The following is a 13,967-nucleotide window of genomic DNA, read 5'->3' on the forward strand; positions in this document are numbered from 1 at the left end:
ATGCGCGAGTGATGCAGCGTGTAGCAAGCAAGAGCTAGAACAGAAGGTGAGCGAACGAGCGAGCGATGTGAAGCAAGGAAGCGAGCTGTGGGACGGGACACGAGTCACTGAGTAGGTGACGAGTGACAGAAACGAGCGAAGAGCCCCATCAAGCGAGCGATGGAACTCGGGGGAACGAGCAAGGCAAGCGAACAGTGATGAGAGGGATACGTGGCGAGCAAACGGAGCGAGCGGTGGGACAAGAAATCGGCGAACGATCGACCAGGGGGGCGATGGAACGAACGACGGAACCGGAGAAAGAGGACACGGGCGGCGTGGCAAGCCGAACTGATTACAACTCGGCAGAGCCGGCGCGGGGAGATTAACGGCGCTCGCTACTTCTAACGACCCGGACTAATTAAATTAAAACCACGCGATCAGCTAGCGCTTCCTCGTGTTGGGCGGAGCGGCGGTGCACATTAACCGCCACAAGCCGCACGCCACCGCTAAATTATTCACGTCGCTGCAATTAACATCCCTGGCGGTTGGGTGTCTTTATCGGCGGCGCCAGCATCGAAATCGTATTTATTGTCAAGTCCCATCCGGCGGTTGCGCCGCCCGGCGAGAGCGCCGGCTCTCGGGTTTGCGGGGCTCAGGCGCTCGCATCGCCGCCGCGGCACGCGGCCCGCGTCGAGTCCGTACCGCGATCTCCTGGCACTGCACGCTGGAGCTGTTGAAGCGCAGCGCCGGCACGCGCTCCTCGCGTCCGCCCAGCGTCAGCACGCACTCGTAGCCGCGCTGGCCCGACTGCGGCTGGGGCAGGTTCCGCGCCGCCAGCGTCACATGCCGCACCACGCCGGCCGGGATGAGCACGTCCGCGGAGGGCGCCAGCAGCTGCGGGCACTCCTGTAGATACGAAGACAAACATCGCCCGCTTGGTGCTGCTGGTAGCGAGCATCTACGAAGACCAGCGCTGTGGCACACAAGGGGTGGGGAGGGCAACACCACGCCCGGCCACCTTTGGCTCCCAAGTGCTGATGTTTAAACACCGCACTGGGTCTACCTAGGGAAGGCCCAGGCATTGGTTCCGATACTCGCCACTGTTATTGGTGGGAAGCGGGAATCGAACCGGAGCTGCCGGGTTCGTAACACGGTGCGCTAAGCACGACACTTCCGCTTCCCGTATCCATGCACGTACGCGCACTTCTGCATCCACAAGCACGTACAGTGAGGGAAAAAAGTATTTGATCCCCTGTTGATTTTGTACGTTTGCCCACTGACAAAAAATGATCAGTCTATAATTTTAATGGTAGGTTGATTTGAACAGTGAGAGACAGAATAACAAGAAAAAAATCCAGAAAAACGCATGACAAAAATGTTATAAATTGATTTGCATTTTAATGAGGAAAATAAGTATTTGACCCCTCTGCAAAAGATACTTACATGGCCCCGTCCATCGTCCCTTTGATGCGGTGAAGTTGTCCTGTCCCCTAAGCAAAAAAAACCCCCAAAGCATAATGTTTCCACCTCCATGTTTGACGTGGGGATGGTGTTCTTGGGGTCATAGGCAGCATTCCTCCTCCAAACATGGCGAGTTGAGTTGATGCCAAAGAGCTCCATTTTGTCCCATCTGACCACAACACTTTCACCCAGTTGTCCTCTGAATCATTCAGATGTTCATTGGCAAACTTCAAACGGGCATGTATATGTGCTTTCTTGAGCAGGGGGACCGTGCGGGCGCTGCAGAATTTCAGTCCTTCACGGCGTAGTGTTTTACCAATTGTTTTCTTGATGACTATGGTCCCAACTGCCTTGAGATCATCGACAAGACCCTCCCGTGTAGTTCTGGGCTGATTCCTCACCGTTCTCATGATCATTGCAACTCCACGAGGTGAGATCTTGCATGGAGCCCCAGGCCGAGGGAGATTGACAGTTCTTTTGTGTTTCTTCCAACTGTTGTCACCTTCTCACCAAGCTGCTTGGCAATGGTCTTGTAGCCCATTCCAGCCTTGTGTAGATCTAAAATCTTGTCCCTGACATCCTTGGAGAGCTCTTTGGTCTTGGCCATGGTGGAGAATTTGGAATCTGATTGATTGATTGCTTCTGTGGACAGGTATCTTTTATACAGGTAACAAGCTGAGATTAGGAGCACTCCCTTTAAGAGTGTGCTCCTAATCTCAGCTCGTTACCTGTATAAAAGACACCTGGGAGCCAGAAATATTTCTGATTGAGAAGGGGTCAAATGCGTATTTCCCTCATTAAAACGCAAATCAATTTATAACATTTTTGACATGCGGTTTTCTGGATTTTCTTGTTGTTATTATGTCTCTCACTGTTCAAATAAACCTACCATTAAAATTATAGACTGATAATTTCCTTGTCAGCGGGCAAACGTACAAAATCAGCAGGGGATCAAATACTTTTTTCCCTCACTGTACGCGCACTCCTGCATCCACAAGCACGTACACGCACTCCTGCATCCACAAGCACGTACACGCACTCCTGCATCCACAAGCATGTACACGCACTCCTGCATCCACAAGCACGTACACGCACTCCTGCATCCACAAGCACGTACACGCACTCCTGCATCCACAAGCACGTACACGCACTCCTGCATCCACAAGCACGTACACGCACTCCTGCATCCACAAGCATGTACACGCACTCCTGCATCCACAAGCACGTACACGCACTCCTGCATCCACAAGCACGTACACGCACTCCTGCATCCACAAGCACGTACACGCACTCCTGCATCCACAAGCACGTACACGCACTCCTGCATCCACAAGCACGTACACGCACTCCTGCATCCACAAGCACGTACACGCACTCCTGCATCCACAAGCATGTACACGCACTCCTGCATCCACAAGCACGTACACGCACTCCTGCATCCACAAGCACGTACACGCACTCCTGCATCCACAAGCACGTACGCGCACTCCTGCATCCACAACCATGTACGCGCACTCCTGCATCCACAACCATGTACGCGCACTCCTGCATCCACAACCATGTACGCGCACTCCTGCATCCACAACCATGTACACGCACTCCTGCATCCACAACCATGTACACGCACTCCTGCATCCACAACCATGTACACGCACTCCTGCATCCACAACCATGTACACGCACTCCTGCATCCACAACCATGTACACGCACTCCTGCATCCACAACCATGTACGCGCACTCCTGCATCCACAACCATGTACACGCACTCCTGCATCCACAACCATGTACGCGCACTCCTGCATCCACAACCATGTACGCGCACTCCTGCATCCACAACCATGTACGCGCACTCCTGCATCCACAACCATGTACACGCACTCCTGCATCCACAACCATGTACACGCACTCCTGCATCCACAACCATGTACACGCACTCCTGCATCCACAAGCATGTACACGCACTCCTGCATCCACAACCATGTACACGCACTCCTGCATCCACAACCATGTACGCGCACTCCTGCATCCACAACCATGTACACGCACTCCTGCATCCACAACCATGTACGCGCACTCCTGCATCCACAACCATGTACACGCACTCCTGCATCCACAACCATGTACACGCACTCCTGCATCCACAACCATGTACACGCACTCCTGCATCCACAACCATGTACACGCACTCCTGCATCCACAACCATGTACGCGCACTCCTGCATCCACAACCATGTACACGCACTCCTGCATCCACAACCATGTACGCGCACTCCTGCATCCACAACCATGTACACGCACTCCTGCATCCACAACCATGTACGCGCACTCCTGCATCCACAAGCACGTACACGCACTCCTGCATCCACAACCATGTACGCGCACTCCTGCATCCACAACCATGTACACGCACTCCTGCATCCACAACCATGTACACGCACTCCTGCATCCACAACCATGTACGCGCACTCCTGCATCCACAAGCATGTACACGCACTCCTGCATCCACAACCACGTACACGCACTCCTGCATCCACAACCATGTACACGCACTCCTGCATCCACAACCATGTACACGCACTCCTGCATCCACAACCATGTACACGCACTCCTGCATCCACAAGCATGTACACGCACTCCTGCATCCACAAGCATGTACACGCACTCCTGCATCCACAAGCACGTACACGCACTCCTGCATCCACAACCATGTACGCGCACTCCTGCATCCACAAGCATGTACACGCACTCCTGCATCCACAACCATGTACACGCACTCCTGCATCCACAAGCACGTACACGCACTCCTGCATCCACAACCATGTACGCGCACTCCTGCATCCACAACCATGTACGCGCACTCCTGCATCCACAACCATGTACACGCACTCCTGCATCCACAACCATGTACACGCACTCCTGCATCCACAACCATGTACACGCACTCCTGCATCCACAACCATGTACACGCACTCCTGCATCCACAACCATGTACACGCACTCCTGCATCCACAACCATGTACGCGCACTCCTGCATCCACAACCATGTACGCGCACTCCTGCATCCACAACCATGTACGCGCACTCCTGCATCCACAACCATGTACGCGCACTCCTGCATCCACAACCATGTACGCGCACTCCTGCATCCACAACCATGTACGCGCACTCCTGCATCCACAACCATGTACGCGCACTCCTGCATCCACAACCATGTACACGCACTCCTGCATCCACAACCATGTACGCGCACTCCTGCATCCACAAGCACGTACACGCACTCCTGCATCCACAACCATGTACGCGCACTCCTGCATCCACAACCATGTACACGCACTCCTGCATCCACAACCATGTACACGCACTCCTGCATCCACAACCATGTACGCGCACTCCTGCATCCACAAGCATGTACACGCACTCCTGCATCCACAACCACGTACACGCACTCCTGCATCCACAACCATGTACACGCACTCCTGCATCCACAACCATGTACACGCACTCCTGCATCCACAACCATGTACACGCACTCCTGCATCCACAAGCATGTACACGCACTCCTGCATCCACAACCATGTACACGCACTCCTGCATCCACAACCATGTACACGCACTCCTGCATCCACAACCATGTACACGCACTCCTGCATCCACAAGCATGTACACGCACTCCTGCATCCACAAGCACGTACACGCACTCCTGCATCCACAACCATGTACGCGCACTCCTGCATCCACAACCATGTACACGCACTCCTGCATCCACAACCATGTACACGCACTCCTGCATCCACAACCATGTACGCGCACTCCTGCATCCACAACCATGTACACGCACTCCTGCATCCACAACCACGTACACGCACTCCTGCATCCACAACCATGTACACGCACTCCTGCATCCACAACCATGTACACGCACTCCTGCATCCACAACCATGTACACGCACTCCTGCATCCACAAGCATGTACACGCACTCCTGCATCCACAACCATGTACACGCACTCCTGCATCCACAACCATGTACACGCACTCCTGCATCCACAACCATGTACACGCACTCCTGCATCCACAAGCACGTACACGCACTCCTGCATCCACAACCATGTACACGCACTCCTGCATCCACAACCATGTACACGCACTCCTGCATCCACAACCATGTACACGCACTCCTGCATCCACAAGCACGTACACGCACTCCTGCATCCACAAGCACGTACACGCACTCCTGCATCCACAACCATGTACGCGCACTCCTGCATCCACAACCATGTACACGCACTCCTGCATCCACAACCATGTACGCGCACTCCTGCATCCACAAGCACGTACACGCACTCCTGCATCCACAACCACGTACACGCACTCCTGCATCCACAACCATGTACACGCACTCCTGCATCCACAACCATGTACACGCACTCCTGCATCCACAACCATGTACACGCACTCCTGCATCCACAAGCATGTACACGCACTCCTGCATCCACAACCATGTACACGCACTCCTGCATCCACAACCATGTACACGCACTCCTGCATCCACAACCATGTACACGCACTCCTGCATCCACAACCATGTACACGCACTCCTGCATCCACAACCATGTACACGCACTCCTGCATCCACAACCATGTACACGCACTCCTGCATCCACAACCATGTACGCGCACTCCTGCATCCACAAGCATGTACACGCACTCCTGCATCCACAACCACGTACACGCACTCCTGCATCCACAACCATGTACACGCACTCCTGCATCCACAACCATGTACACGCACTCCTGCATCCACAACCATGTACGCGCACTCCTGCATCCACAACCATGTACACGCACTCCTGCATCCACAACCATGTACGCGCACTCCTGCATCCACAAGCATGTACACGCACTCCTGCATCCACAACCACGTACACGCACTCCTGCATCCACAACCATGTACACGCACTCCTGCATCCACAACCATGTACACGCACTCCTGCATCCACAACCATGTACACGCACTCCTGCATCCACAAGCATGTACACGCACTCCTGCATCCACAACCATGTACACGCACTCCTGCATCCACAACCATGTACACGCACTCCTGCATCCACAACCATGTACACGCACTCCTGCATCCACAAGCACGTACACGCACTCCTGCATCCACAACCATGTACACGCACTCCTGCATCCACAAGCATGTACACGCACTCCTGCATCCACAACCATGTACACGCACTCCTGCATCCACAAGCACGTACACGCACTCCTGCATCCACAAGCACGTACACGCACTCCTGCATCCACAACCATGTACACGCACTCCTGCATCCACAACCATGTACACGCACTCCTGCATCCACAACCATGTACACGCACTCCTGCATCCACAACCACGTACACGCACTCCTGCATCCACAACCATGTACACGCACTCCTGCATCCACAACCATGTACACGCACTCCTGCATCCACAACCATGTACACGCACTCCTGCATCCACAACCATGTACACGCACTCCTGCATCCACAACCATGTACACGCACTCCTGCATCCACAACCATGTACACGCACTCCTGCATCCACAACCATGTACACGCACTCCTGCATCCACAACCATGTACACGCACTCCTGCATCCACAACCATGTACACGCACTCCTGCATCCACAACCATGTACACGCACTCCTGCATCCACAACCACGTACACGCACTCCTGCATCCACAAGCACGTACACGCACTCCTGCATCCACAACCACGTACACGCACTCCTGCATCCACAAGCATGTACACGCACTCCTGCATCCACAACCATGTACACGCACTCCTGCATCCACAACCATGTACACTCACTCCTGCATCCACAACCATGTACGCGCACTCCTGCATCCACAACCATGTACACTCACTCCTGCATCCACAACCACGTACACGCACTCCTGCATCCACAAGCACGTACACGCACTCCTGCATCCACAACCACGTACACGCACTCCTGCATCCACAAGCATGTACACGCACTCCTGCATCCACAACCATGTACACGCACTCCTGCATCCACAACCATGTACACTCACTCCTGCATCCACAACCATGTACGCGCACTCCTGCATCCACAACCATGTACACTCACTCCTGCATCCACAACCATGTACACTCACTCCTGCATCCACAAGCATGTACACGCACTCCTGCATCCACAACCATGTACACGCACTCCTGCATCCACAACCATGTACACTCACTCCTGCATCCACAACCATGTACACTCACTCCTGCATCCACAACCATGTACACGCCCTCCTGCATCCACAACCATGTACACTCACTCCTGCATCCACAAGCATGTACACGCACTCCTGCATCCACAACCATGTACACGCACTCCTGCATCCACAACCATGTACACGCACTCCTGCATCCACAACCATGTACACGCACTCCTGCATCCACAAGCACGTACACGCACTCCTGCATCCACAACCATGTACACGCACTCCTGCATCCACAACCATGTACACGCACTCCTACATCCACAACCATGTACACGCACTCCTGCATCCACAACCATGTACACGCACTCCTGCATCCACAACCATGTACACGCACTCCTGCATCCACAACCATGTACACGCACTCCTGCATCCACAACCATGTACACGCACTCCTGCATCCACAACCATGTACACGCACTCCTGCATCCACAACCATGTACACGCACTCCTGCATCCACAAGCATGTACACGCACTCCTGCATCCACAACCATGTACACGCACTCCTGCATCCACAACCATGTACACGCACTCCTGCATCCACAACCATGTACACGCACTCCTGCATCCACAACCATGTACACGCACTCCTGCATCCACAACCATGTACACGCACTCCTGCATCCACAACCATGTACACGCACTCCTGCATCCACAACCATGTACACGCACTCCTGCATCCACAACCATGTACACGCACTCCTGCATCCACAACCATGTACACGCACTCCTGCATCCACAACCATGTACACGCACTCCTGCATCCACAAGCATGTACACGCACTCCTGCATCCACAACCATGTACACGCACTCCTGCATCCACAAGCATGTACACGCACTCCTGCATCCACAACCATGTACACGCACTCCTGCATCCACAACCATGTACACGCACTCCTGCATCCACAACCATGTACACGCACTCCTGCATCCACAACCATGTACACGCACTCCTGCATCCACAACCATGTACACGCACTCCTGCATCCACAACCATGTACACGCACTCCTGCATCCACAACCATGTACACGCACTCCTGCATCCACAACCATGTACACGCACTCCTGCATCCACAACCATGTACACGCACTCCTGCATCCACAACCATGTACACGCACTCCTGCATCCACAACCATGTACACGCACTCCTGCATCCACAACCATGTACACGCACTCCTGCATCCACAACCATGTACACGCACTCCTGCATCCACAACCATGTACACGCACTCCTGCATGTGGCAGTGGGCAGAGGCACACAAGGCTCTGCTGCCCTTATCTAAACCGTTCAAGTCAAGTCAATCATTGATACTCGTCTTGATCAGCGTTCAGCATTTGTTTGAAGTTCGTTCAGCGTCCCGCTCCCCCCTCTCTAATCCAGGGCGGGGTTAAGGGGTTAGCGGAGGGGGGGCGTGGCACGAGAGTGGCGCTCCGTCTCGAGTGGCGAGTGTTCGCGACCCAGCATAAGAGCACCGGTAGCAACGCAGCTTCACAATGAAGTTGCGTTCACGTTGGATCAACTTTACGAGAGTTATCGTCCCTCCCCCACCCCCCTGCCACCCCGTTACAGAGGATGGACGAACATAGATAACAATCAATGGTTTAAATGTCACCTGTAAAGCCGCTAAAATTATAATCGGGTGAGTGGTGTCGCAGCAGAGCCGAGTGGTAATTGAGTGCGCCCTGTGCCACAAGTGCGCGCCACGGCCTCCACACCCCCCCCCCCCCCAGCGCTAAGCGCGTCACATGGCCTCATTAACGGCGCTCCCTGTGAGCCACGGCCGTCTCCTCCCCACTTGCGCCGTGGCGCTGATCGTCTTCATTACGAGCGAACGCCCCCGGATCGACGACGCCCGTGAGGACCGCCGGGTAAACCGCGTCGCCGATTGGCCGATGGACAAATTTCCTCTCAGGGCGACGGGAGCGCTGGGAATTGCATCGGGCGAGCAAATCCCCAACAGAGCGTTGTGAGCGGCGGGCTCGGCGCCCCGACGAGGGAGTGGCTAGCCAGCACCACACCCGACCGCCTTTGTCTCCCCACGCCGATGTTCACGCACCACACTAGACACTCATTTAGGTCGACCCAGAGGAGGGCTAAGACCGGTTCAGATATTCGTCGCCGATGTTGGCCGCGAGCGGGATTCGAGCTCGGGTGCCCGCGTTCGTGGTGCGGCGTGCTAACCTCCAGGCGTCGTTGCGGAGGGCGCGGAGTGGCGGGATGCCCCACGCGCGCGCTTCAGGAAGCGAGCGATTTGTCGTCGCGTGCCGCTCGGGCGCGGAGATCACAGAGCCTCACGCAATCAGCGTCAAAGCGAAATTCATTACGCCGCCTTTGTAAACAATAGCAGTGGTGCACGCCACAGACACATTGGGCCACATCCAAACTGACACAGCTAACAGATGTAAACAGCCGCCTCCCCGGGGCTGACTTTGCAGCTACGACACAGCGCCGCCTTTGAAGCCGCCACTATGAATGTTTAATGTGATTAGATTTGATAAAAACGTCGATCTCTCACCGAGCACACTTTTAATTAAAGCAAATACATCCTCGCCTGCTCGCCCGCCCGCCCGCTGTTTGCGCGTCAATCCTCCGGATGGTTTGCTTGCGGTTGATTTTATTAGAATTATTATTCTTGATATGCGCTTGCAGCAGCTGTTTGCAACGACGCGTGATGCGTGCGCGACACAAGCCGGGCACGCGCGTTGACAGCGGCGCCCGCGCTAGGCTGGGCAACGCCGTCTCTGGCCCGCAGGGCCGGGATACCGAGGTGGGTCCTTTTAACGCTGTTTTTTTCGTCTCCCAGGTTTTAAACGACGCTCCGATTAACGCGTCCGGTCTCCTGCCGGGGGGCGAGTCCCTAATAGCGTAACAGCGTGAGACGGGAGCTGCGTTCGTGTCGCATCACCCCCGGGAGAGTTAGCGTGACCCCCTCGCTGCGGAGCCGACACGTTCGCACCGTCAACCCGGGTCGAGAAGCGTCCACAGCGTTCCCAGGAGGCAATCGTGGGGGCTCGTGGCGAGGCTCCCTGCGGAGCGGCGTTTGTTGAGCGCGAGAGGCTCGACGAGATCGAGCGCAAGGGGCCGCACTGGCCCCCCGGGCGTTGCCAGTCGGGCTCACCCGCCGCGTGGCCAACCGCGTGGCCAAGGTGACAATAAACCAACCAGCTATGGGGATATTCCAGCCGTACGCACATATTCAACGTTAGTGCCAGCACGGTGACTCTGCTTTATCCCCCACCCCCCTTCTTATCAGACACCCCCGTTTTCGTGAGCTGACCCCCATTTCACAGGTGGCCCCCCTGTTCATGAGTCGTCCCTCTTTTCACGAGTCACTCAGTGCCCTTGAAAACTCGCCCATTCTTGCAGGATTCAAGCACGAGGCCGTTGGGGTTCGAGCTGGAAGCCGTCGGGGTTCGAGCTGGAAGCCGTCGGGGTTCTGCCAGGGGCCGTTGGGGTTCAAGTGAGAGGCCATCGAGGTTCAAGCACGAGGGCCCGTTGGGGTTCAATCGAGGGCCCGTTGGGGTTCAAGCAAGGGGCCATCGGGGTTCAAGCAAAAAGCCATTGGAGATCAAGTGAAGGACTGTCGGGATTCAAGTGAGAGGCTGTCGGGGATCAAGTAAAGGGCCGTTGGGGTTCAAGTGAGAGGCTGTTGGGGTTCAAGTGAGGGGCCATTGGGGTTCAAGTGAGGGGCCATTGGGGTTCAAGTGAGAGGCTGTCGGGGATCAAGTGAAGGGCCGTTGGGGTTCAGGCGAGGGGCCATTGGGGTTCAAGCGAGGGGCCATTGGGGTTCAAGTGAGAGGCCATTGGGGTTCAAGTGAAGGGCCATTGGGGTTCAAGTGAGAGGCTGTCGGGGATCAAGTGAAGGGCCTTCGGGGTTCAAACGTGAGGCCGCCGCCGTGGCGTTGTGCGCCGGACAATGGCCACGCGATCCGCGCGCGCACAGACAGGGGAATGTGATCACAGTAAACACACGCTCTCCTGCGCGCGTCCCCAGCAACAAAGGCGGCCGTGTGTGCGCGCACAACGGCGTCTGTATTGGGTCTCCGATCCTGACAGCTGCAACGGGGGGCGGGGGAAGGGGGGCGGCCGAGCGGCGAGGGGTGCGGTGGGTGGGGTGATGGCAAGGAGACCCAGGAGGAAAGGCCTGTCCAAATCGGTGACCTGCAAAATACTTCCACGCCCGGCACACCACAACCAATATAACCACGCGCTACGGCCGTGGTTGGTAGCAGTGACGTGCGGCCCACTCCCAGTTGAACAGCGACCCGGTGAGCAATGAAGCCCCGACTTTGGAAAAAAATCTATCTGCAGAGGCAACTTCCCTCCCTACAGCCTCCCCCCAGCCCTCCTCCCTCGCCACGCCCCAGAGGGTGGGCGACGGGCAGGAGGTGATGGCTCGTTAGCTCGGGGCGCTCCACTAGCTGCTGAGGATCATTACGGGCATTTAAATAAAGAGGCGACTGTGGAGCGAGGGGAGTGTGGAATTTCCACCGCTGGCCAAGGGAGAGGAGAGCTCCCCACACTGCTTGCTTCGCTTGCCACCCGGGGCTCATCTCTCGCTCCAATATTTTCCGACTCTCGCTGGTAGAGCGGAATGGGAAGTATACCGGATGTGGTGTGCTGCGTGTGAGAATATTGTCTGGGTCACCGACCCGGGCAGACCCGGCTGAATTTAAACACTCACGAACGCTCACCTGGGCGAGCGTTCAACCGGGCTCGCGACACCACCGCCGGACGTTGGCACGGCGCACCTTTACAATGAACGAGCGAAATGCAACCATTTATTTCTTCAGATTATCGACGTCTCATCATCCCATCAACATCTCATCCTCCCATCGACGTCTCTCCGTCAGTGAGGTCGCGACTCCATTCGGAGCCCAAAGTGATTGCCGTGCGAGCATGTGAATGTAACCGCGTTAATAGACTAGTTGCAATTAAATTGTTTTAAGAGTTATTAGAATAATTTACATGTCAATTTATTTATTTTTCCATGGATCTAATTTAAATTCGGCACAACCCTCATTATAATTCTACACGTTATTGCCATGACTCTGGGGGCCTTTAGATGCTTTGGGCCTTTAGCCTTTGCTCGGTTTGCTTGTGCCTGCTTGTGCCTGCTGTCAACTGTTCCGGTCAACTCCTCCCAATCTCCCATCTCCACCGCTTCTCTCCGCATCCCTCGCCACCTCGCTCCCATCGCCACCACCTCCGCCGGCGCTGCCCTCGTACCGCCACTCCTCCCCCATTTCCCCACAGTCCCCGGGTGGCCCCCGCGGCCTCGCCCCGTCAGCGCCGGCGTCTCGTTTCCGAGCCTCGCGAGGCCGGGCGGATCGCCACGGCCTTTAGCGTCGCGACGTATTTACGTAACGAGCCGCGGCGCTCACCTCGGAGACGTTCACTCTGCCCTCGAGGAAGGAGCAGCTGCCCGGGTGGTCCGTGCACACGTGGCGGAACTTGCACCAGTGGCACGGGAAGGAGCTGCTCACGCACGCCAGGCAGCTGGTGGGCGGGGGGGTGGGGTACGAGGAGGTGGTGGGAGAGATAGAGAGGAGGAGGAGATGGGTGATGAAGAAAGGATGTGGAGAGAAACGTATTGATGATGGGAAGATGACAATGGAGAGGCAGCAGAGAGGAGAGAAAATAAAAGGGGGGGATGAGAAGAGATGGGCAGACAACAGAGAGATGATAATGATGATGTAGGTCGTGGTAGGAGGGAGAGTCAGAGAGAGAAGGAGAGAGATGGCAACAGTGCAGGAGAAGCCATCAACAGGGGGGTGAGCAGGGAGGGACAGACAACAGAGGGATTACGATGGAGGGGGAGGAGGGGAGAGAGAGACAGACAGCGGTGTTTAGACGATACAAACACCCACGGCAGCAGAAGGCATCACCCAGCCCTGGCTCCGACCCTCCTCACCCTCTCCCTCATCGCATCTCATTATCCATTCTTCACTCCTCGGTCATTCTCAAGATTGATTTATTTGTTTTGTTGCTCGTGACGCGCACGGAATGAGGAACATCGGTGGGCGGTTACCATCACCACGACCACCTACACCAAAGACAAAAATCCCCCGTGTAGCCTTAACAGACTGTTGGGAAAAGTGCTGTTAGCGAGCACCTATGAAGCCCGGTACGGCACACGAGGGGGTGGGTGGCCAACACCACGCCCGGCCGCCTTTGTCTCCCCGGTGGCGACGTTTACACACTGCACCAGGTACTCATTTGAGGCTGAGTCGACCTAGGGGAGGCCGA

The 13,967-nt window shown here is 55.8% G+C and overlaps 1 protein-coding gene across 1 annotated transcript in view; it reads right to left on the reverse strand.

Annotated features, from left to right (window-relative positions):
- LOC116942492 (plexin-A1) overlaps nucleotides 1-13,967 on the reverse strand; it is a 161,752-nt gene that overhangs the window by 53,849 nt on the left and 93,936 nt on the right. Inside the window, exons 9-10 of the mRNA XM_032954492.2 lie at nucleotides 13,103-13,217; nucleotides 682-885 (exon numbers count right to left, since the gene is read on the reverse strand). Of these exons, the coding sequence (XP_032810383.2) occupies nucleotides 682-885; nucleotides 13,103-13,217 (319 nt within the window). The remainder of the gene's footprint in view (nucleotides 1-681; nucleotides 886-13,102; nucleotides 13,218-13,967) is intronic.

The sequence above is a fragment of the Petromyzon marinus genome, chromosome 14, assembly GCF_048934315.1.
Source record: "Petromyzon marinus isolate PM22_M1 ecotype Great Lakes invasive population chromosome 14, UKy_Petmar_22M1.pri1.0, whole genome shotgun sequence".
Taxonomy (NCBI): domain Eukaryota; kingdom Metazoa; phylum Chordata; class Hyperoartia; order Petromyzontiformes; family Petromyzontidae; genus Petromyzon; species Petromyzon marinus.